At 67.4% G+C, this 22,624-nt stretch overlaps 2 protein-coding genes across 4 annotated transcripts; one reads left to right on the forward strand and one right to left on the reverse strand.

The window, feature by feature from the left end:
* Positions 1–225: 225 nt before the first annotated feature.
* On the forward strand, positions 226–4,860 carry TAF10 (TATA-box binding protein associated factor 10). Its single transcript, XM_039527221.1, has 5 exons — positions 226–496; positions 2,977–3,134; positions 3,333–3,397; positions 3,561–3,675; positions 4,667–4,860. The coding sequence occupies exons 1-5, from the start codon at positions 325–327 to the stop codon at positions 4,754–4,756; spliced, it is 600 nt and encodes a 199-aa protein (XP_039383155.1). The 5' UTR covers positions 226–324; the 3' UTR covers positions 4,757–4,860.
* Positions 4,861–5,686: 826 nt separating this feature from the next.
* ILK (integrin linked kinase) lies at positions 5,687–22,590 on the reverse strand. Of its 3 annotated transcripts, none has more exons than XM_039527170.1 (13): positions 22,457–22,590; positions 17,672–17,768; positions 13,277–13,442; positions 12,769–12,864; positions 12,590–12,686; positions 10,936–11,019; positions 10,589–10,674; positions 9,948–10,057; positions 9,750–9,877; positions 7,055–7,176; positions 6,882–6,981; positions 6,583–6,713; positions 5,687–6,418 (listed from the first exon to the last, which is right to left on the reverse strand). In XM_039527170.1, exons 2-13 carry the CDS (start codon positions 17,758–17,760, stop codon positions 6,269–6,271), a joined length of 1,359 nt encoding a protein of 452 aa, XP_039383104.1. In that variant the 5' UTR covers positions 17,761–17,768; positions 22,457–22,590; the 3' UTR covers positions 5,687–6,268. The 3 variants fall into 3 exon arrangements, with proteins under 3 accessions (XP_039383104.1, XP_039383113.1, XP_039383095.1); XM_039527179.1 differs by lacking the exon at positions 22,457–22,590 and adding an exon at positions 18,375–18,559; XM_039527161.1 differs by lacking the exon at positions 22,457–22,590 and adding an exon at positions 18,350–18,559.
* Positions 22,591–22,624: the final 34 nt, after the last annotated feature.

Below are 22,624 nucleotides of genomic sequence, written 5' to 3' on the forward strand. Positions count from 1 at the left end.
ACATCCCGCCCCCCACGCACCTCCGGTCTGAGTCACGTGGGGCCCGGGCTAGCCCCGCCCGCTTAGCTGCGGCGCCGCTATCGGTCCTGTCGCCACCCACTCTATGGTTCCGCGGGACGCCGCTCTGCTCCTGGACTCTATTGCTGGGCGGGCAGCGGAACACGCATTGTCCAATCAGAGAGCAGCAGGGCGGGATTTTTTTGTGTGACAACTCTCTTGGCCAATCAAGGCGGCAAAGCTGCGCAAAGCACGTAGCGCGGGTGACGGGGAGCGCTACGCAATCGGCGCAGGCAGGGTGGCCCGCGAACCCCGGCCGGCCCCGCCATGAGCGGCAGCGCGGAGCCTGACCCCGCCCCCGCGGCCCCGGCGCCCCCCGCCCCGGCCCCCGAGAGCAAACCGAGCCCGGCCGCCGGGGGCAGCGCGGCCCCGGGGCCTCCTGTGCCGGCGGGGGGCGGCGCGCGGGGCGCCGAGGGGGGGGCCGGCGGCCGGGGGCCCGGTGAGAAGGGGGCTCCGGGGGCGGGGCTCCGGGGGCGGGGCGCGGGGGCTCAGTGGGCTCCAGAGGGGAGGAGCCCGGCGGGGGAGGAGGTAGTCCGGGGTACACGGTGCGGGGACCGGGGTTCCAAGGGGGATCCCGGCGGGGAGAGGGTAGTCCGGGGCCTGGGCTCCCAGAGGTGGAGGGGGTAGTCCGGGGTGCGGGGACCAGGCTCCCGGGTGGTGGGGGGGGGGGGGGCTCAGAGGAGGAGCCCGGTGGGGAGGGGTAGTCCGGGATACACGGTGCGGGGACCGGGGTTCCAAGGGGGATCCCGGCGGGGAGAGGGTAGTCCGGGGCCTGGGCTCCCAGAGGTGGAGGGGGTAGTCCGGGGTGCGGGGACCAGGCTCCGGGGGAGGGGGCTCAGGAGGCTCCAGAGGGGAGGAGCCCGGCGGGGGAGGAGGTAGTCCGGGGTACACGGTGCGGGGACCGGGGTTCCAAGGGGGGTCCCGGTGGGGGAGAGGGTAGTACGGGGCCTGGGCTCCCAGAGGTGGAGGGGGTAGTCCGGGGTGCGGGGACCAGGCTCCCGGGGTGGTGGGGGCTCAGTGGGCTCCAGGGGAGGAGCCCGGCGGGGGAGGGGGTAGTCCGGGGTACACGTTGCGGGGACCGGGGTTCCAAGGGGGGTCCCGGTGGGGGAGAGGGTAGTCCGGGGCCGGGGCTCCCAGAGGTGGAGGGGGTAGTCCGGGTGCGGGACCAGGCTCCCGGGTGGTGGTGGGGGTGGGGGCTCAGAGGGGAGGAGCCCGGTGGGGAGGGGTAGTCCGGGTACACGGTGCGGGGACCGGGGTTCCAAGGGGGTCCCGGCGGGAGAGGGTAGTCCGGGGCCTGGGCTCCCAGAGGTGGAGGGGTAGTCCGGGTGCGGGGACCAGGCTCGGGGGAGGGGGCTCAGGAGGCTCCAGAGGGGAGGAGCCCGGCGGGGGTGGGGGTAGCCCGGGGTACACGTTGCGGGGACCGGGGTTCCAAGGGGGGGCCCGGTGGGGGAGAGGGTAGTACGGGGCCTGGGCTCCCAGAGGTGGAGGGTAGTCCGGGTGCGGGACCAGGCTCCCGGGTGGTGGTGGGGGTGGGGCTCAGAGGGGAGGAGCCCGGTGGGGAGGGGGTAGTCCGGGGTACACGGTGCGGGACCGGGGTTCCAAGGGGTCCCGGCGGAGAGGGTAGTCCGGGGCCTGGGCTCCCAGAGGTGGAGGGGTAGTCCGGGGTGCGGGACCAGGCTCCGGGGGAGGGGGCTCAGGAGGCTCCCGAGGGGAGGAGCCCGGGGGGGGAGGGGGGAGTCCGGGGTACACGTTGCGGGGACCGGGTTCCAAGGGGGTCCCGGTGGGGAGAGGGTAGTACGGGGCCTGGGCTCCCAGAGGTGGAGGGTAGTCCGGGTGCGGGACCAGGCTCCCGGGGTGGTGGGGGCTCAGTGGGCTCCAGGGGAGGAGCCCGGCGGGGAGGAGGTAGTCCGGGGTACACGTTGCGGGGACCGGGTTCCAAGGGGTCCCGGTGGGGACAGGGTAGTCCGGGGCCTGGGCTCCCAGAGGTGGAGGGGGTAGTCCGGGGTGCGGGGACCAGGCTCCCGGGGTGGGGGTGGGGCTCAGTGGGCTCCAGAGGGAGGAGCCCGGTGGGAGGAGGTAGTCCGGGGTACACGTTGCGGGGACCGGGGTTCCAAGGGGTCCCGCGGAGAGGTAGTACGGGGCCTGGGCTCCCAGAGGTGGAGGGGTAGTCTGGGGTGCGGGACCAGGCTCCCGGGGTGGTGGGGTGGGGGCTCAGAGGGGAGGAGCCCGGCGGGGAGGGGTAGTCCGGGTACACGTTGCGGGGACCGGGGTTCCAAGGGGGTCCCGGCGGGAGAGGGTAGTCCGGGGCCTGGGCTCCCAGCGGTGGAGGGGGTAGTCCGGGGTGCGGGGACCGGGCTCCGGGGGGGTGGGGGGGGGGGCTCAGTGGGCTCCAGAGGGGAGGCGCCCGGCGGCGGCGGAGGTAGTCCGGGGTACACGGTGCGGGGACCGGGGGTCCACGGGGGTCCCGTGGGGAGAGGGTAGTACGGGCCTGGGCTCCCAGAGGTGGAGGGTAGTCCGGGTGCGGGGACCAGGCTCCCGGGGTGGTGGTGGTGGTGGGGGCTCCAGAGGGAGGAGCCCGGCGGGGAGGGGTAGTCTGGGGTACACGGGGCGGGACCGGGGTTCCAAGGGGGTCCCGGCGGGAGAGGGTAGTACGGGGCCTGGGCTCCCAGAGGTGGAGGGTAGTCCGGGTGCGGGACCAGGCTCCCGGGTGGTGGTGGGGTGGGGGCTCAGAGGAGGAGCCCGGCGGGGAGGAGGTAGTCCGGGTACACGGGGCGGGGACCGGGTTCCAAGGGGGTCCCGGTGGGGAGAGGGTAGTCCGGGCCTGGGCTCCCAGAGGTGGAGGGTAGTCCGGGGTGCGACCAGGCCCGGGGAGTGTCCTGCTTGTCTCTGGTCAGCCCTGACCCACGCTCTCTCTCTCAGGGCCCATCTCAACGGTGGTGGCTGCAGCCCCCTCCGACGGGCCCCTGTCAAACGGGGTCTACGTACCTCCCAGCGCGGCCAATGGAGATGTCAAACCCGTGGTCTCCACCACTCCCCTGGTAGACTTCCTGATGCAGCTGGAGGACTATACCCCCACGGTATGGGGCTGGGGGCTAGGACTCCTGGGTTCCACTGCAGGCTCGGGGGGGCTGGGATCCAGGACTCCTGGGTCTGGGGAATTAGGTGTTTGAGCCTTGTTAGTGCCTCTGTGTGAGTGGTTTGGGGGAAGGGCTTTACGCTTGGGATGGAGGGGTAGCTAAAAGTTTGTCCCCTTTAATACTTTCCCTTCTTCCCAGATCCCAGATGCTGTCACAGGCTACTACCTCAACAGAGCTGGATTTGAGGCCTCTGATCCGCGCATGTAAGTGATGCATGGTACTATTTGCACAATCCTCACCCACCCTAAGTAGGAGACCCCCTATGTCAGGTCTTGGTGCTGTGGGGTCCAGCAGGCACTTGTCAGCCCTGGCCGCCCATACTCAGTGTTCTGTCTCAGGCTGCTCCGTTGCTTTCTCTGACTGCAGCATTCGTCTCATCTCACTGGCTGCCCAGAAGTTTATTTCGGACATTGCCAATGATGCTCTGCAACACTGCAAGATGAAGGGCACAGCTTCTGGCAGCTCCCGCAACAAGAGTAAGGTGAGGGTCTGTCCTGGGAAGAGGCTGTGAGGGGACAGCCAGCAGGGCTGGGTAAGACCCTGTCCCAGGGGAGCTGTTCCTCTGGCTTGGGCACAAGGCCCTCCCACAGGGGTGGCCAAATTAAATTCAACATGGTTACATGCAGAGTAAAGCCACTGAAGAACTGTGAACTCCTCGTACACCTCACAGGGTTTAAATGAATTATTTTGGCTCAGGGAAGGGAGCTGGGTATCAGTGCGAGCAATGGAGACCTCCACTCAGTGCACAACTGCAGGCAAAACAAGCAAACCATGTTTAGTAGTATAAGGAATAGGATGGAGAATATTCTAATGCCTTTGAAACAAGCAGTGATGTGGCCCTATCTGGATGCTGCAGGATTGGTCGCGTCTCTCACAGGGTAGGGCAGAACTAGAGGGGCTCAGACAAGGGCACCAGGAATGGTTAAGGGCCTGGAAAAACTCTTCTTTTGTAGTATGCAGTGTTGGTCCCAGGATATTAGGGAGACAAGGTGGGTGAGGTAAGGTCTTTTATTGCACCAGCTCCTGTTGAGAGGGTTGAGCTTCCACGGAGCTCTGCTTCAGGTCTGGGAAATCCAAGCCAGGCAAAGCTTGTATTTCGCCGTGCCACTTGGAGTGAAGGTTGGATGTTTGTCCTCAGGCAGGCTGGGATTTCTTGTATGATTTCCAGGTAACTTTCCTGACTGACTTTCTTCCAGTGTATGGGAGCACATGGTGATTGTGGTTCCTTAGCCTTTCTGAAGTCTGGCTGCAGAGGGGTCTGAGATCCCTGGGGAGGATGTGCTGTTTCTTGTGTTTGCTCAGGAAGTAGAGGTCACTGTTAAGAGCTGTTGAGCTCTGTAAGGGGGACAGCTTGTCTCCAACATAAGGTGGTCCAATTCCCTTCCCCACCTTGTCTCTTCAAGAGGATGGGGGGGGAAGGGGGCCGGCAGCAGCTCCCCTGCTGTTGCTGATGCTGCCTCCTGTCCCTGCAGGATAAGAAGTACACGCTGACCATGGAGGACCTGATGCCAGCGCTTGCAGAGTATGGCATCAATGTGAAGAAGCCGCACTATTTCACCTAGCGTCCGAGCTGAGCCGCAGGCCCTGCTGTGGGCCTGGCCCCTCGATGGGTGAAGGGCGGGAGCTCTGCTCTGGTCTGTTATTAAACAATTGATGTTGGCTGGTGGTTTGTGTGTGAGGGGCTGTTTGCTGCCTCTGGCCGTGCTAATGCCCTGCCCTGGCCTATGGTGCAGGGGCTGGTGTCGGTGGGACAGCCCCCCAGGCTCTGCTCTGGGAATGGAGAATGTGGATTGGCGCAGGTGCTGTATGTCAGTGCAGGGGAGCTAACCTCATCCCGACACGCTTCGGGGGGGGGGGGGGGTAGCAGGCTGGAGAACTCCCCCCTCTTGGGTTCTGTCTCTAACACTTTTTGGGGTTTGGAGCCTTGGACTGGGAGGTGGGTGCATTTGACCTCTGGATCCTACAGATGGTGCTGCTCTTGCATGGGCCCTGCAGGCCAAATGGCTGAACCTTGGGGGTTCCCCATGCCCTGCTCTGAGGCCCTTCATTGCCTGTGCCTGGTATGAGGGGCTGGCCCCGCCCCATAGTGGGGAGAGAAACATGCCAGCTGTGTGTGCATGGCCACGTGCTCCCACCTGGTCCCACAGGGGTAAGCAGTGCTCTAGGATCAGCGTGCAGCAAGAGCTTAGCTCAGCTCCTCCTTAAAACTCCTGCAACTCCCTCTGAGTTCTAGGCTGGGGAGGAATCACAGGCCAGGGGACACTGAGCTTGGGGCGCCCCCAGCTCTGGGGGCCACAGCAGGGAGAGCCCTGTGCCCCAGAGGACAGCTGGAGGATTTGTGTCCTCCCCCCCGCCCCAGCCAAGGCCAGACAGGCTCATTGTGAACATGTAGCCTGACCCCCTCTCTAACAGGCCAGAGCCCTGTGCCCCAAGAACTCCTTGAGCTTCTCTTTAGAGACAGTGTTGTCGCTGGGTGAATCACATGGGGCCAGTTTTCATAACAAATGTTTATTTCAGATGCTGGCAGCTCTTCCGTGTGGCCTGGCTGGAAATTACTTTAAAAGGTGAAGCACAAAGCCAGAACTGCACTAGGTGCAGGCAGACAAGTGAGGCCCTGTCCTGGGAGGAGGGCACTGGGATGGGGGTAATTTATATATAATATAAAGAGGGGTGGGGTGTCGTTCTGTGCCTGTGAAAGTGAGGAGAGGCATAAGGTGCTGGGTGGCTCCAAGGCCTGACCTTAGCCTTGTGACTAATAGCCACCCTCACCCCTTAGCAGGTGCTGGCTCAGAGCAGGCCCCAGGGCCAGCCTGTACCCACAGTTGTGGGGAAGGGTGGAGGTGGCTGTTGTGCAGTGGGTCCTGGGAGCCTCAGCGTTGGTGGCTGGAGCAGGAAGCTTGCAGGGCGGCTCCAGGGGAGACAGCACCATCCGTACCATGTGTCTGTGGCCGGCTCAGGTTGCGGGGTCTGGGAAAGCACCAGCACCGCCTGCTGGGAAGGGCGGGGTACCTCCTGAAGGCACTTGGATGGGGTGGGGAGCAGCTTGGCAGCAGCAAGCAGCAGGGGGCTGGCCCCTATTTCTCCTGCATCTTCTCCAGGATGGGGACGATCATGTCGAACTTGGGCCGTTTTGCAGGGTCCTCATTCATACAGATCTTCATCAACTTGCAGATGTGCGGGGAGATGCCAGGCGGGATGGTCGGGCGTAGCCCCTCCAGTGCCACCTGGAGGCAAGCAGGATGAGAGCTGGGGACAGGCATGCACCAAGGGCCCCCCCGCTGGATCCTTCCCACCCACTCCCTGTGGGTGACACGAGGAGCTGGGCCTGTGGGCCACCCCAGCCTCTCTCCAGTGAGCTGTGGGGGCTGGGCCCTGCCTCCCCACTCACCTTCATGCCAATCTCCATGTTGGACAGGTCTGCGAAGGGCACCTCACGTGTCACCAGCTCCCACAGCAGCACTGCAAAGCTCCACATGTCCGCCGAGCGCCGGTTGATTTCCTCTGGCTTCTTCTGCAGTGCTGCAGGGAAGCCAGCGGGGGAGCTATGAGCGTAGTGGGGGGGAGGGGTCAGGGAAAGCACACCCCAGGAACGGGCATCCAGCCCCAGGCCGGGAGGGACTAGGAGGTAGCAGCCCCCTCTTGGGATGGGTAGAGCTGTGGTGGTACCCCCAGGTTCCTGGCACTCACCCTCAGGCGCCACCCAGGCTGGGGCATACATCCTGCCTGGGCACTGGAAGGAGAATTTCACGTCGGCCATGCTGATACGCGCCGTCATGTCCTCGTCGATCTGCGGGGAGAGAGGCGGTCAGCCAGCAGCCTGGCCCCCTAGAGTGCTGAGAGCCCCATCCCCCTTCACTCACCATGATGCTGCGGCTGTTGAGATTGTGGCGTGGGATGAGGGGCTCCAGCGTGTGCAGGAAGGCCATGCCCCGGGCGATGTCCAGGGCAAACTTCACTGCTTGCATCTGATCCACCACAAAGTCTGCAGGGAGACAGTGAGCGTGAGCGCGGGGGGGTAAGATGTGGGGCTGGACGGATGGATGTGGGGCCAGCACTAGGGGAACGGAGGGACTAGGGGAGCCAGATGCAGGGCTGCTGCCAGGGGTATGGACGGACAAGGGAAGCGGGACTGATTCCAGCACTGATGGGGACGGATAGAGGGACTAGGGGAGCGGGACGTGGGGCCAGCACCAGGGACGGATGGATGAGGGGAGCAGGGCCGGTACCAGGGGATGGAGGGACGGCTAGAGGGACAAGGGGAGTGGAACGCGGGGCTGGCACCGAGAGATGGATGGATGGACGAGGGGAGCAGGACGAGGGACGGATAGAGGGACAAGGGGAGCGGGACGCGGGGCTGGCACCAGGGACGGTTGGATGAGGGGAGCGGGGCTGGTACCGGGGGATGGATGGACGGATAGAGGAACTAGGGGAGTGGAACGTGGAGCTGGCACTGGGGATGGAGGGACGAGGGGAGCAGGACAAGGGACGGATAGAGGGACAAGGGGAGCGGGACGCGGGGCTGGCAACGGGGGATGGCTGGATGAGGGGAACGGGGCTGGTACCGGGGGACGGATAGAGGGACAAGGGGAGCGGAATGCGGGGCTGGCACCGGGGACGGATGGATGCGGGGAGCGGGGCTGGTACCGGTGGACGGATGGACAGACGAGGGGAGTGGGGCCGATGCCAGCACTGATGGGGACAGATAGAGGGACTAGGGGAGCGGGACGTGGGGCCAGCACCAGGGATGGATGGATGAGGGGAGCGAGGCTGGTACCGGGGGACGGATGGATAGATGAGGGACGGAGAGAGGGACAAGGGGAGCGGGACGCGGGGCTGGCACCGGGGGACGGATGGACGGATGAGGGGAGCAGGACAAGGGACGGATGAGGGAAGCAGGACAACGGACGGATAGAGGGACAAGGGGAGCAGAACGCGAGGCTGGCACCAGGGACGGATGGATGAGGGGAGTGGGAGGGACGGATAGAGGGACTAGGGGAGTGGGACGTGGGGCCAGCACCAGGGACGGATGGATGAGGGGAGCGGGGCTGGTACCAGGGGATGGATGGACGGACGAGGGATGGATAGAGGGACAAAGGGAGCAGGACGCGGGGCCAGCACCAGGGATGGATGGATATGGGGAGCGGGGCTGGTACTGGGAGACGGAGGGACAGATAGAGGGACAAGGGGAGCGGAACGCGGGGCTGGCACCGAGAGATGGATGGACGGACGAGGGACGGATAGAGGGACAAGGGGAGCAGGACGCGGGGCCAGCACCAGGGACGGATGGATACGGGGAGCGGGGCTGGTACCGGGAGACGGAGGGACGGATAGAGGGACAAGGGGAGCAGGACGCGGGGCCAGCACCAGGGACGGATGGATGAGGGGAGCGGGGCTGGTACCGGGAGACGGAGGGACGGATAGAGGGACAAGGGGAGCGGAACGCGGGGCTGGCACCAGGGACGGATGGATGAGGGGAGCGGGGCTGGTACCGGGAGACGGAGGGACGGATAGAGGGACAAGGGGAGCGGAACGCGGGGCCAGCACCAGCGACGGATGGATGAGGGGAGCGGGGCTGGCACCGGGGGATGGATAGAGGGACAAGGGGAGCGGAACGCGGGGCCAGCACCAGGGACGGATGGATACGGGGAGCGGGGCTGGTACGGGGAGACGGAGGGACAGATAGAGGGATAAGGGGAGCGGAACGCGGGGCCAGCACCAGGGATGGATGGATATGGGGAGCGGGGCTGGTACCGGGAGACGGAGGGACAGATAGAGGGACAAGGGAAGCGGAACGCGGGGCCAGCACCAGGGACGGATGGATATGGGGAGCGGGGCTGGTACCGGGAGACGGAGGGACGGATAGAGGGACAAGGGGAGCGGAACGCGGGGCCAACACCAGGGATGGATGGATGAGGGGAGCAGGGCTGGTACCGGGAGACGGAGGGACGGATAGAGGGACAAGGGGAGCGGAACGCGGGGCTGGCACCGAGAGATGGATGGACGGACGAGGGACGGATAGAGGGACAAGGGGAGCAGGACGCGGGGCCAGCACCAGGGACGGATGGATATGGGGAGCGGGGCTGGTACCGGGAGACGGAGGGACGGATAGAGGGACAAGGGGAGCGGAACGCGGGGCCAACACCAGGGATGGATGGATATGGGGAGCGGGGCTGGTACCGGGAGACGGAGGGACGGATAGAGGGACAAGGGGAGCGGAACGCGGGGCTGGCACCGGGGGCGGCTGGATGAGGAGTGGGAGGGGCAGGTGCAGGCCTGAGGCCGGCGCTGGGAGAGGTGGCGAATGGGATGGGGGGGGGTGTCTGTGCTGTGTGTGTAGAACACAGGGTGAGGGATGCTAGAGGCTGGGACTGACTAAGGCAATTGCAGAATCGGACTCCCCCAGCCCCCGAGTGCCGAAGGCCGGGTAGGACAGGCCCCAGGGCTGAATTCTGGGCCAGTTCTAGTACTAGGAGGTGTCATGTCGTGTCCCCCCCACCCTGCAGTGGTTTTCCTTGGCCTAGGAGCGCGTGGCACGTTTCCTGCCCTGACACTCACTCGTCCCCTCGTGTAAGACGTTGTAGAGGGAGCCGTAGGGCATCCAGTGCGTGATGATGATGGGGTGCGGGGCGGGGGGCGACTGGCAGGCCCCCAGCACTGGCAGAACATTGGGGTGTGAGAAGATCCTGGAAGAGAGAGGAGTGTGAGAACAGTGGGCTCCCTGCCCCTGCCAGCCCCAGGGTCCCCAGCACCTACCGGAGCTTGGGATGCTCCTCGTTGAAGTCTCGGCTTTTCCGCGTTGTCCAGTCCCGAATTTTCATCACTTTGATAACGATGTCGTTGCCCTGCCAGCGCCCCTTCCACAGCTGCAGGGAGACAGAAGAGAGTCAGCCCGGGGGTAGGGCAGAGCCAGAGACAGGGTCAGTCGGGGTGTCAGTCAGGGATGGGGGGAGCCGGGCGGAGATGGGGACAGAGCAGCAACAGGACAGGGTCAGTCGGAGGGGCAGGGGCGGGGTTAGCTGGGCACAGAGGCAGGGGTGAGCCAGCAGACAGGGGTGGGTGGAGACATGTGTCAGGGTCAGCCGGGGGCAGGGCAGGGACACAGCCTGACCGGTAGGTACTTACATGCCCCATCCCCCCACTGCCAGTGGCCATGCCCCTCATTTGTTAATGGAGTCTCCTCTCCCACCCCCCAGGGGGGCAGGGAAGGGCTCCTACCCCATGGCCCAGAGGGGACCTGGGCAACAAGATGCTGAGGGACGGTCCCAGGCCCCACAGCATCCAGGACCTGTGCAGGGAGCAGCCCCACTGTGGGGCTGGCCCCCTCTCCCTGGCCAGGCAGAGGCTCTTACCCCCCCCCCCCCGGGTCCCGCCACGGATGCCCCCCCCACACACACCTCTCCTGACTGGTTCTCGTTGAGTTTGTGGCCCAGGCTCAGCTGCTTGAAGTCTATGCCGGCCAGTTTGTTCAGGGTCCCGTTTCCTGCCATGAGAAAGGGAGACACTGTCGCACCGCAGGGACCCCTGCACGCACCCCGCCCCCTGCCATTCTCTGCACCAAGAAGGGGGGGGGCTGAGCACTGGGGGATCCCCACACTCAGTCTCCCCCACCCTGGGGCTCCCTCCCCATGGAGGGACTTTGCCCTCCTCCCCCCTACACAAACCCACTGGAGGTGCCCCAAGCCGCCTCCTGGGGGACACCCACACGTTCCTCCCCGCTCCCAGCCGGGGCCCGGGTACTTACGGGGCCGCGTGCGAGTGGTGCCCTTCCAGAAGGTGTCCTTGTAGGGGATCTTGGTCAGGCTCTGGCCCAGCTTCTCTGCACGCTCTGGGGAGATGGAGGCATTGAGCACTAGGGGGCTGGGCGGGGTGGGCCAGAGCAGCCAGAACTGAACCTCAGGGCTCTTGTGACCATTGGGCCAGTCATTTCTGCCTGCTGGGGAACTAACTACAGAAAATCGGTCGAGTAGTTTTCCTACGGACTGTTGAACCAGATGCAAGAGCAGCACCCAGTCTGCACTGGGCCGGCCAAGGGGGCCTAGCTGACATGGCTCAAGGGCCGTGAGGTGCACTTAACATGTGGGAACGAAGCTCCCTACGTCAAGTCTGGCTGCACAGAGGTGGGTTTAATTAGCGAACGAAATAATGAGCTGAACTATGCTGGCCCTTTGCCATCTTCCTGTTTGGGGTACAGAAAAACGCTCAGCTCCTTGTTCCTGCCCCCAGGCTGGGAGATGCAGGCCAGCCGGCAGGGTCTCTCTTGAGGCGCCTAAGAGCCGTTCTGCCTCCCCCTTCCTTCCTCCTATCCTCTCTCTCGCTTTTCACAGGATCCTGAAATCAACTGTACGGTGCACACAGCCCAGGGAGATGCGGTGGCCCACCAGTCCTGCCCTGTCCAAGGAGAAATGACCCAGCGAAGTGACATTCCTCACAGGAGCCAGGCTCCAGAGCTACATGGGTCGTAGTCAGGAGCCACTTCCTCACTGTTCCATTGTCCTACTGGTCTTATGGAGGCCTCGGGAGGTCATGGGAACTCCTTGGCTGGAGGTTTCCAAAGGAGGCTGGGATAGGTTAGACCCAACAAATCCTGCATCATGGCGGGGGTCAGACCAGCTGACCCTAGTGGGCCCTTCTAACCTGCCATCCCAAAGCATCCAACAGCCGCCCACTGTTCCACGAACCCCAACGAACGCTGTATGCCCCCCACCTTTTCTATCCTTTCTTCTCCATGCTGGGTCTGTTTCTAACAAACAGAAGTGGATCCCTTCGCACAGCAGGACAGAGTAAAATTAACCTCTTCCTTTCCCGCAAAGGCAGGCAGATGGTAAAACGAGGCTCTCATAGTCTGCCTCCAAAATGACTCAGGGTTTGATTATGCAAAACAAACACAAGGCCAGTTTGGCTTGTTTTGGTTTCTTGTTCTTTCTTGGTTTTGATCAACAAACTTCCACCGTCGGAATGGATGCATTGGAGTATCTGCTAGGAAGAGCAAAGCCCCAAGCCTGAGTACTGTTCCCAGATCCGACCGTGGAAGAGTTTCACACCTTTAACTCTTGGAGAGCAAACCAACAGAGCCCTGGGCTAGCAATAGAGCTGAGGGAGCATGGTGGGACAGGGGTGGGGGGTGGCAGGATCAGAAATGAGGGGGGAGGTTGGAGACGGGATAGTTGGGGGGGTAACTTGATGGCGTGGTTGGGGCAAAGGGATTGGGAGGTGGGGATCATTGGGGCAGGGGGAGCAGAGGTAGGGGGTCAGCAGGGGGTGGGGATGCAGGGTGGGATGAGGGGGTCACCGGGGTGGGGGGTGCAGGGGCAGGGTGGTGCAGGGCGGGATGGGGGGGGTCACAAGGGGGTGGGGGTGCAGGGCAGGATGAGGGGTGCAGGGTGGGAAGCTCCTACCTTTCAGCAGTTCACGCAGTGGTACCTTGGCCTTTTCCACAGGCATCTCGCCATATTTGTTGGAGATGCTGACGAGGGCCCCGCTGCTCACCAGGTCCTGTGGGGGCAGGGACAGGGTGAGAACCCAGTGCCCAGCCCCCCCATTCCACCCTGACCCCTGCTCGTGGAGCCCTGCTCACCTCGGCCACCTGGTCGTGCCCCCAGAAGCAGGCGTAGTGCAGCGGCGTGTTCCCATGCTCGTTCACTGCATTGATGTCTGCCTTGAACTGGATCAGCTGGGAGGGAAGAGACAGCAGCCTCAGCTGGGGGGGGACGGCGGGGACACACACACACTCCCTCCAGACACCCCAGCTCCAGCCTCTCCACGCTGAGGGAAAGGGCAGGGCGCTGGCTGGGGGGAGGGGGCTGCCAGCAGGGGGCAGGACCAGGTGCTGCCTGTAAAGTGGATGTTTCCAGTAGGGGGAGCTACAGGGAGGGGCCAGGGCACTGGCTGTAGGGGCAGGCAGCGTATGGGGGGGGGAGAAACTATCCCCATGGGGGGTGCTAGCTGTGGGGAGCCCCTGCACAGGGGCGGGGGGCTGGCTGGGGGGCTCAGCGGGGAGAGCCCCCTCACAGGGGTGGGGGCTGGCAGGGGGTAGCCCTCGCACAGTTGCGGGGGGCTTGGCGGGGGGCAGCCCCACCCAGTACCTTCTGCACAATGTCCCGGTGCCCGTGGCTGGCCGCCAGATGCAGCGGGGTGTCGTCACCGCGGTTCATGACGTTGATGCGGGCGCCCCGCATGATGAGCATGTCCACCACGGTGGAGCGGCCCTCACGGCAGGCCCAGTGCAGGGGGCTGAATCCATGGTCATCCCTAGGGAGGGTGGGGGGTGAGTTCTGGGGGGGGCAGGGCCAGCACCATGCCCCAGCAGCCCCTCCCCTGCCTGGGCTGGTTCAGGGACCCCCAAGGCATGTGGGGCCATGGGCGCCGGGAGCAGGGAGGCAGCTGGCCTGAACCCCATGCATGTGGGGTGGGGCTGGGCTGGGGGACAGGCCAAGGGGGACGGGAGGGGTAACAAGGCAGTAGTTTGGGGAACCCCAAGCCCTGGCAATGGGCTGTGGGAGTGAGGGGCCTGGGGGGGCTGTCTCCAGTCCTCTCCCGACCACCATGTACCGGGGGACCCAGCGGCCCTGCCCCAGTCTCAACTGCTCCCGGCTGAGTCTGGCCTGGAATCCCTCCCCCCACCCCCCTTCCTAGTGAGGGAGGCTGAGAGAGGCCAGGCCTTAAAAGGAGATTCCCGCCTGGCAGGGGGTGGGGGGAGAGAAGGGGGAGCTCCCCGACCTGGCTCAGCCCCCCCCACAGCTTGGCCCCACAGCCCCAGGGAGTGCACCCTCCACCCAGCCTGGCCCCACAGCCCCGGGGACCCTCCCCGCACCTGTCCAGCCCCACAGCCCCAGGAAGTCCCCCCCCCCCCGACAGCACAGCCGCACAGCCCCGGGGAGCACCCCCCATCATACAGTCCAGCCCCAGAGAACTCCTCCTCTCCACCCCACCCACCCCCACAGCCCCAGGGAGCCTCCCCCAACCAGTCCAGCCCCATAGCCTGAGAGAGCCCCCCCTTCACCCAATCCAGCTCCAGGAGCATGTGCCCCACACTGTCCTGCCCACAGCTCCGGGAGCTCTCAGCCCCCGCCCCAGCCCCAGTCCCCTTCCCTCCCTCCCCCGCCATGGACACAGCACTGGTGACCTGTCCACACTCCACAACCTCCCCTGCGGCTCCCCATTCCCCACCACCACCACCAGCAGGCTGCCAGCCTGGCCCTGGCCCTGCTGTGGCACCTATCCTGCCAGTGCCCCCCCCACCCAGCCCTGGCCCTGCTGTGGCACCTATCCTGCCAGTGGCCCCCAGCCCTGGCCCTGCTGTGGCACCTATACTGCCAGTGCACCCCCCCCAGCCCTGGCCCAGCTGTGGCATCTATCCTGCCAGTGCCCCCCAGCCCTGGCCCTGCTGTGGCACCTATCCTGCTAGTGCCCCCAGCCCTGGCCCTGCTGTGGCACCTATCCTGCTAGTGCCCCCCAGCCCTGGCCCTGCTGTGGCACCTATCCTGCCAGTGCCCCCCACCCTGGCCCTGCTGTGGCACCTATCCTGCTAGTGCCCCCCCAGCCCTGGCCCTGCTGTGGCACCTATCCTGCCAGTGCCCCCAGCCCTGGCCCTGCTGTGGCACCTATCCTGCCAGTGCTCCCACCCCAGCCCTGGCCCTGCTGTGGCCCCTTTCCTGCCAGTGACCCCCCGCCAGCCCTGGCCCTGCTGTGGCACCTATCCTGCTAGTGCCCCCCCGAGCCCTGGCCCTGCTGTGGCACCTATCCTGCCAGTGACCCCCGCCAGCCCTGGCCCTGCTGTGGCACCTATCCTGCCAGTGCCCCCGCCTGGCCCTGCTGTGGCACCTATCCTGCTAGTGCCCCCCCAGCCCTGGCCCTGCTGTGGCACCTATCCTGCCAGTGCCCCCAAGCCCTGGCCCTGCTGTGGCACCTATCCTGCCAGTGCCCCCACCAGCCCTGGCCCTGCTGTGGCACCTATCCTGCCAGTGCCCCCCCCTGCCAGCCCTGGCCCTGCTGTGGCACCTATCCTGCTAGTGCCCCCCCGAGCCCTGGCCCTGCTGTGGCACCTATCCTGCCAGTGCCCCCAGCCCTGGCCATGCTGTGGCATCTATCCTGCCAGTGCCCCCGCCAGCCCTGCCCTGCTGTGGCACCTATCCTGCCAGTGACCCCCCCAGCCCTGGCCCGGCTGTGGCACCTATCCTGCCAGTGGCCCCCCCAGCCCGGGCCCTGCTGTGGCACCTATCCTGCTAGTGCCCCCCCGAGCCCTGGCCCTGCTGTGGCCCCTCTCCTGCCACTGCCCCGCCAGCCCTGGCCCTGCTGTGGCACCTATCCTGCCAGTGACCCTCCGCCCGCCCTGGCCCTGCTGTGGCACCTATCCTGCCAGTGACCCCCAGCCCTGGCCCTGCTGTGGCACCTATCCTGCCAGTGCCCCCTGCCAGCCCTGCCCTGCTGTGGCACCTATCCTGCCAGTGCCCCCCCCAGCCCTGGCCCTGCTGTGGCACCTATCCTGCCAGTGACCCCCCCAGCCCTGGCCCTGCTGTGGCACCTATCCTGCTAGGGCCCCCCCGAGCCCTGGCCCTGCTGTGGCACCTATCCTGCCAGTGACCCCAGCCCTGGCCCTGGCCCTGCTGTGGCACCTATCCTGCCAGTGCCCCCCCCCGCCAGCCCTGCCCTGCTGTGGCACCTCTCCTGCCAGTGCCCCCCCCAGCCCTGGCCCTGCTGTGGCACCTATCCTGCCAGTGACCCCCCCCCAGCCCTGGCCCTGCTGTGGCACCTATCCTGCCAGTGACCCCCCGCCAGCCCTGGCCCTGCTGTGGCACCTATCCTGCCAGTGCCCCCCCCTGCCAGCCCTGCCCTGCTGTGGCACCTATCCTGCCAGTGCCCCCCCCAGCCCTGGCCCTGCTGTGGCACCTATCCTGCCAGTGACCCTCCGCCAGCCCTGCCCTGCTGTGGCACCTATCCTGCCAGTGACCCCCCCCCAGCCCTGGCCCTGCTGTGGCACCTATCCTGCCAGTGACCCCCCGCCAGCCCTGGCCCTGCTGTGGCACCTATGCTGCCAGTGCCCCCCCCCAGCCCTGGCCCTGCTGTGGCACCTATCCTGCCAGTGCCGCCCCCCAGCCCTGGCCCTGCGGTGGCACCTATCCTGCCAGTGCCCCCCCCAGCCCTGGCCCTGCTGTGGCACCTATCCTGCCAGTGCCCCCCCCAGCCCTGGCCCTGCTGTGGCACCTATCCTGCCAGCACCCCCCGACCCGGGCCCTGCTGTGGCACCTATCCTGCCAGTGCCCCCCCCAGCCCTGGCCCTGCTGTGGCACCTATCCTGCCAGCACCCCCCGACCCGGGCCCTTCCACCAAGGGGACCGAGTCCTGGGACAGAGCGACAGAATGGAACCTGCCCCGCTTGGCTCAGCAGTGGCTCCTGAAGGGCTGAGCCCTGGGTGTGAGGAGTCTCTGGGAGCTCGGGGCAGTGGGACGGATGTGGTGGGGCAGCCCCTGCATGCACGGCCAGGCAGAGCTCTGATGATGGGGTGGGCTGGCTCGGGGGCAGAGATGGAGCAGGTTCCCCGAGAGGTTCCCCGCAGGACTTGCAGCGCCAGCAGCTCAGTCCCTCCACGCCAAATAGCCCAGCCGTGCTCCTGGGGCCGGCAACGCTACCAGGCAGGGACGCAAGAGGGAGACCACTGCGCCCACTGCCTGGCCCAGGGGCCATCGCTCCGGCTTGGGCACAAAGAGAACAGCAATTCCCTCGGGCCCCAGCCCCCTAAGGGCCCCACAGAGCCAGAAAAATGTCTCTGCCATGCCTGGGGGCCGGCAGCCAGCTGCTCCTCCTGCGGCCCCAGCTGCAGGCATGTGCTGCTCAGCCCATGCCTGAGCGATGTCGTAACTTCCTGCTCCGGCAGGAGCGCTGAATTCCTCCCCGCCCGCCCCGCAGGCCGCAGAGAGTTCATGGGACGCAGGCTGCCGAGCAGCAGGGTCATCAACACCCCCGGGGGGCCCAGCTGAGCCCCCCCTCCCCAGCAGGGTGCCCAGACCTAACACCCCTCCCTCGCAGGGTGCCCCCACCCACCGCCCTTCCCCCACAGGGTGCTCTCGCCTGACCCTCGCAGGGTGCCCCCGCCCACCGCCCCTCCCTGGCAGGGTGCCCTCACCCAACACCACCAGGGGGCCCTCGCCCACTGCCCCTCCCCCACAGGGTGCCCTCACCCACCGCCCTTCCCCCACAGGGTGCTCTCGCCCGACCCTCGCAGGGTGCCCCCACCCACCACCCTTCCCCCACAGGGTGCTCTCGCCTGACCCTCGCGGGGTGCCCCGGCCCACTGCCCCTCCCCCACAGGGTGCCCTCACCCACTGCCCCTCCCCCACCAGGTGCCCTCACCCACTGCCCCTCCCCTGCAGGGTGTCCATCCCCATCTCCCACAGGGCGCCTAGCCCGACCCTCAATGCCCAGCAGGGTGCCCACACCCACCGCCCCTCCCCAGCAGGGTGCCCTCGCCCGCCCCAGTCACCCCTGGTTGAGGTCGTTCTCAGTGTTGTCCAGCCAGAGGCGCACGGCCACGGCGTTGCCCTCCCGGCACTGCGTGAAGATGTCATCCATCCCGGCTCCTGCAAGGGAGAGGGGCCCCGTCAGCAGAGATGGGGGCTGGGCCCCTTGGACCATCCCAGGGACTCTGAGCCCATTTCCTGCCCCCCACCAGGCATGGCCCTGCAGCCCATCCCCTGGGCTCTGACCCCCTTCCTCCTACACTGCCCCGGGCACAGTCCGACCCACAGCCCATCCCCTGGGCTCTGACCCCCTTCCCTGCCTACACAGCCCGACCCACAGCCCATCCCCTGGGCTCTGACCCCCTTCCTCCTACACTGCCCCAGGCACAGCCCGACCCACAGCCCATCCCCTGGGCTCTGACCCCTTCCTCCCACACTGCCCCAGGCACAGCCCAACCCACAGCCCATCCCCTGGGCTCTGACCCCCTTCCTCCTACACTGCCCCAGGCACAGCCCAACCCACAGCCCATCCCCTGGGCTCTGACCCCCTTCCTCCTACACTGCCCCGGGCACAGCCCAACCCACAGCCCATCCCCTGGGCTCTGACCCCCTTCCTCCCCCACTGACCCAGGCACAGCCCGACCCACAGCCCATTCCCCACTCTGCAGGACCATCCCCCAACTCAGTGCAACCCTGAGCACCTGGGCTCTCTGAGGAGCCACCTCCCTTGTGTTGCTGCCAGCGAGAGGCTGGGGGCCCAGCAGCCCCCTCCTCTGCCTCACGCTGGTTCAGTGCAGCGGAGCAGGGCCAGGGAGGCTCCGTGTGAGGGCTGGCAAGTGAAGAAGGGAAGTTTCTGGCTGACACCAGTGTCACGAGTGGCTGTGCTAAGCCCCACGGTGAGCAGCTTCCCTTCCACAGGCTTATCTCTGCACAGAGCCAGCCACTCGCAGCCACAGAGGGCGGGCGGGGGGGGGAAGGAGAGGATGTGTGAGGCCTTGGGGGCGGGAGTGTGTGGGGACACTTCCTGCTGTGGTGGCCACCCCCCTTCCCAGCAAAACCACAAGAGGCCTGGCAAGGCCACAGGGCGAGGGGCTGGCACCAGGACACAGCGAATGCAGAACCCAGGAGTCCTGATCCCCATCCAGCCCCCATGCCCTCCCAGAGATGGGGAGAGAACCCAGGAGTCCTGGCAGGCGCCCCGCCTGCGACGCATGCCAGTGGGGAAGCACCACCTGAGCAAGGGCTGGTGCCTGGCATGCCCTGTTCCTGCCCAAGCCAGGGAAACTGGACAGGCTGGAAGCAGTGCCCTGCAGAGGGGAGTAAGGGGGGGCTGCGGCTGTCCCTGGGTGGGTCCAGTGCCTGCGATCAGCCCTCTGTTAGCCAGGACCCTTCCCCAGAGGCAGTGCCCTCGAAGGGCTACTTCCAGGGGTGGGGGGCTCAGCCTGGCCCAGCTGGCACCCAGTCCTTCCATCTTCCCAGGGTTCCAGCTCTGTTTCCATTGACAGAAGCTGGGAATATTTCACATCCCTGCTCTGGCAGCCTGTGCTGAGCCTCTCCCCTCCGCCAGGCGCAGGGTCGAAGGCACCCATGGGAACGTGCCCTTGCACCGGGCCAGGGGCAGGGTGCTGCCGGGAGTGGGTGGGGCAGGAGAGCACCCAGTGGCTCAGACAGGGTTCAGCATGTGCACACCAGAGCAGAGGCTGTGGCTCCAGCAGTGAGCAAAGCACTTCCATAGCTAAAACCGTGGGGTGCAGGGAGTGGGGTGGGGCACTCTGCCCTCGTGGGCACTGTGCAGGGCAGGGGTGACTGAGGGCTGGCCCTCTACAGGGGGCACCCCACAATAAATGCTAACAGACGCTCTGGTTTCCTGTCCCGGGGGCAGCTCCTAATGCAGAGACACAGGGAGTGCCAGGCACGGAGGGGAATCCGGGGGCTTTTTATCCCCACAGAGCAGGGACCCCACAGGGACTGGAACCAGAGAGAGGGGAGCAGAGGGTGCTGGGTCACTGATCCCCTGGGCGTGACAAATAGCCTGGAGCCCCACCCAGTCACCCTGTGTCAGAACTCATCAGCAGCTGCTGTGCCTCGGCCAGCAGCCTCCCCACCCCAGTTCTGCGCGCCTCCAGCTCCCCCCGCCCGCTCCACCACGCGCCCTCCTCACCTGGGCCCGCTCCACCATATGCCCCCTCTCCCCCCGCCCACTCTGCTGTGCGCCTGCAGCTCCCCCCGCCCGCTCCGCGCCCTCCTCACCAGGGCCCGCTCCACCGTATGCCCTGCTCTCCCTCCGCCCGCTCCGCCGCTCCCTCCTCACCAGGGCCCGCTCCACCGTATGCCCTGCTCTCCTCCCGCCCGCTCCGCCGCTCCCTCCTCGCCTGGGCCCGCTCCACCGTATGCCCTGCTCTCCTCCCGCCCGCTCCGCCGCTCCTCTCGCCTGGGCCCGCTCCACTGTATGCCCTGCTCTCTCCCGCCCGCTCCGCCTCCTCTCGCCTGGGCCCGCTCCACGTATGCCCTGCTCTCTCCCGCCCGCTCCTCCTCGCCTGGGCCCGCTCCACCGTATGCCCTGCTCTCCTCCCGCCCGCTCCCCTCTCGCCTGGGCCCGCTCCACCGTATGCCCTGCTCTCCTCCCGCCCGCTCCGCCGCTCCCTCCTCGCCTGGGCCCGCTCCACCGTATGCCCTGCTCTCCTCCCGCCCGCTCCGCCGCTCCCTCCTCGCCTGGGCCCGCTCCACCGTATGCCCTGCTCTCCTCCCGCCCGCTCCCTCCTCGCCTGGGCCCGCTCCACCGTATGCCCTGCTCTCCTCCCGCCCGCTCCCTCCTCGCCTGGGCCCGCTCCACCGTATGCCCTGCTCTCCTCCCGCCCGCTCCCTCCTCGCCTGGGCCCGCTCCACCGTATGCCCCGCTCTCCCCCTGTCTGCTCCGCCGCTCCCTCCTCACCTGGGCCCGCTCCACCGTATGCCCTGCTCTCCGACCGCCCGCTCCGCTCCCTCCTCTCGCCTGGGCCCGCTCCACCGTATGCCCCGCTCTCCCGCCCGCTCCGCCGCTCCCTCATCGCCTGGGCCCGCTCCACCGTATGCCCTGCTCTCCTCCCGCCCGCTCCGCCGCTCCCTCCTCACCAGGGCCCGCTCCACCGTATGCCCTGCTCTCCCTCCGCCCGCTCCGCCGCTCCCTCCTCACCAGGGCCCGCTCCACCGTATGCCCTGCTCTCCTCCCGCCCGCTCCCTCCTCGCCTGGGCCCGCTCCACCGTATGCCCTGCTCTCCTCCCGCCCGCTCCCTCCTCGCCTGGGCCCGCTCCACCGTATGCCCCGCTCTCCCCCTGTCTGCTCTGCCGCTCCCTCCTCGCCTGGGCCCGCTCCACCGTATGCCCCGCTCTCCCCCTGTCTGCTCCGCCGCGCTCCTCTCGCCTGGGCCCACTGGACCGTAGGCCCCGCTCTCCCGCTGTCCGCTCCGCCGCTCCCTCCTCGCCTGGGCCCGCTCCACCGTATGCCCCGCTCTCCCCCTGTCTGCTCCGCCGCTCCCTCCTCGCCTGGGCCCGCTCCACCGTATGCCCTGCTCTCCTCCCGCCCGCTCCACCACGCGCCCCCCACTCGCTCTGTCACACGCCCCCCTCGCCTGGGCCCACTCCACCGTATGCCCCCCCTCTCCGCCGCACGCCTCCAGCTGCCCCCGCCCGCTCCGCCACTCCGTTCTCGCCTGGGCCCACTCCACCGTATGGCCCCCTCTCCCTCCTCGCTGCCCGCCCCCTCTGCCCCTACCTGCTCTGCCACACGCCCCTGCCCTCTCTGCCGCACGCCCGCCTCACCTGGGCCCGCTCCACCATATGCCCCCTCTCCCCCCTCTTTCCCCCCGCCCTGCTGCGCACCTCCAGCTCCCCCCTCCTCCGCATGCCCCCCTCTGCCCCAGCCCGCTGTGCTGCCCGCCCCGCCCCACAGGCCCGCTTGGCCCCACTTCTCCTTCCCAGGCCCACTCAGCCATATGCCCCTCTCTCCCCTTCGCCCCAGCTCCCTGGGGCCCACTCCGTGTCCCCCTCCCCAGGCTCGTTCCAGGCCCCCATCTCAACCCCAACCCATCTCTCCTGTGCCAGCTCCACTGGACGGCACCAGGTTGCACTGTGCCCCGTTCGCCCCTTGACCCCCAAATCGCTACAAGCCCCCATGCCCCCCCGCGCTGCATCCATGGGGCAGCGGCTCGTTGGTCGCCCCCCGGCCCAGAAAGCAGGAAATGGCCCGGCCCGCCCGGGGGCGTGGGAGCCGCCGGGCCCGTGAACTGCCCCGCAGCGCCGGACGCAGAGACTACGCCCCCCCCAACCCACGGAGCCCCCGCCGCTACCCGCCCGGTCCCACGGATCTCCCCATCCCGGTCCGAGCCCCGCCCTATGCACCCCCATCCCGCTACCCGCCCGGCCCCACGGACCCCCGGCTCCGCTACCCGCCCGGCCCCACGGATCTCCCCATCCCGGTCCGAGCCCCGCCCTATGCACCCCCATCCCGCTACCCGCCCGGCCCCACGGACCCCCGGCTCCGCTACCCGCCCGGCCCCACGGACCCCGGCTCCGCTACCCCGGGTCCGCTACCCGCCCGGCCCCCCGGACCCCCCCCCCCGGCTCCGCTACCCGCCCGGCCCCCCGGACCCCCCCCCCCCCGGGCTCCGCTACCCACCCGGCCCCACGGACCCCCGGCTCCGCTACCCACCCGGCCCCACGGACCCCGGCTCCGCTACCCACCCGGCCCCACGGACCCCGGCTCCGCTACCCACCCGGCCCCACGGACCCCGGCTCCGCTACCCGCCCGGCCCCACGGACCCCCCCCTCACCGCTCCCGGCCGCTGCGCTCCGGGCGGCTCCGAGTCCGACTCGGGGAAGCGTCGGGACCCGGCCCCGCCCGCGGGAGCGGCCCGAGCGCAGCGGCCCCTGGCGGCGGCTCTAGGATTTGCAGGAGAGACCGTCGGGGCCGCCCCAGCCCCGCCGGCCCCAGGTCCCGC

Source organism: Mauremys reevesii, linkage group 1 (assembly GCF_016161935.1).
Source record: "Mauremys reevesii isolate NIE-2019 linkage group 1, ASM1616193v1, whole genome shotgun sequence".
Lineage (NCBI taxonomy): Eukaryota > Metazoa > Chordata > Testudines > Geoemydidae > Mauremys > Mauremys reevesii.

Bases quoted from the DNA above. Each gene is read 5' to 3' on its own strand.
- ILK (XM_039527170.1), bottom strand. From the start codon at position 17,760: ATGGATGACATCTTCACGCAGTGCCGGGAGGGCAACGCCGTGGCCGTG. The intron at 7,177-9,749 runs GTGAGTGTCAGG...GTCTCCCTGCAG, and splicing joins CGTCTTACACGAGGGGACGA to ACTTTGTGGTGGATCAGATG. The intron at 6,982-7,054 runs GTGAGTGAAGGG...CTCTCCCCGCAG, and splicing joins TCAACAGCCGCAGCATCATG to ATCGACGAGGACATGACGGC.
- TAF10 (XM_039527221.1), top strand. From the start codon at position 325: ATGAGCGGCAGCGCGGAGCCTGACCCCGCCCCCGCGGCCCCGGCGCCC. The intron at 497-2,976 runs GTGAGAAGGGGG...TCTCTCTCTCAG, and splicing joins GGCCGGCGGCCGGGGGCCCG to GGCCCATCTCAACGGTGGTG. The intron at 3,135-3,332 runs GTATGGGGCTGG...CCTTCTTCCCAG, and splicing joins TGGAGGACTATACCCCCACG to ATCCCAGATGCTGTCACAGG.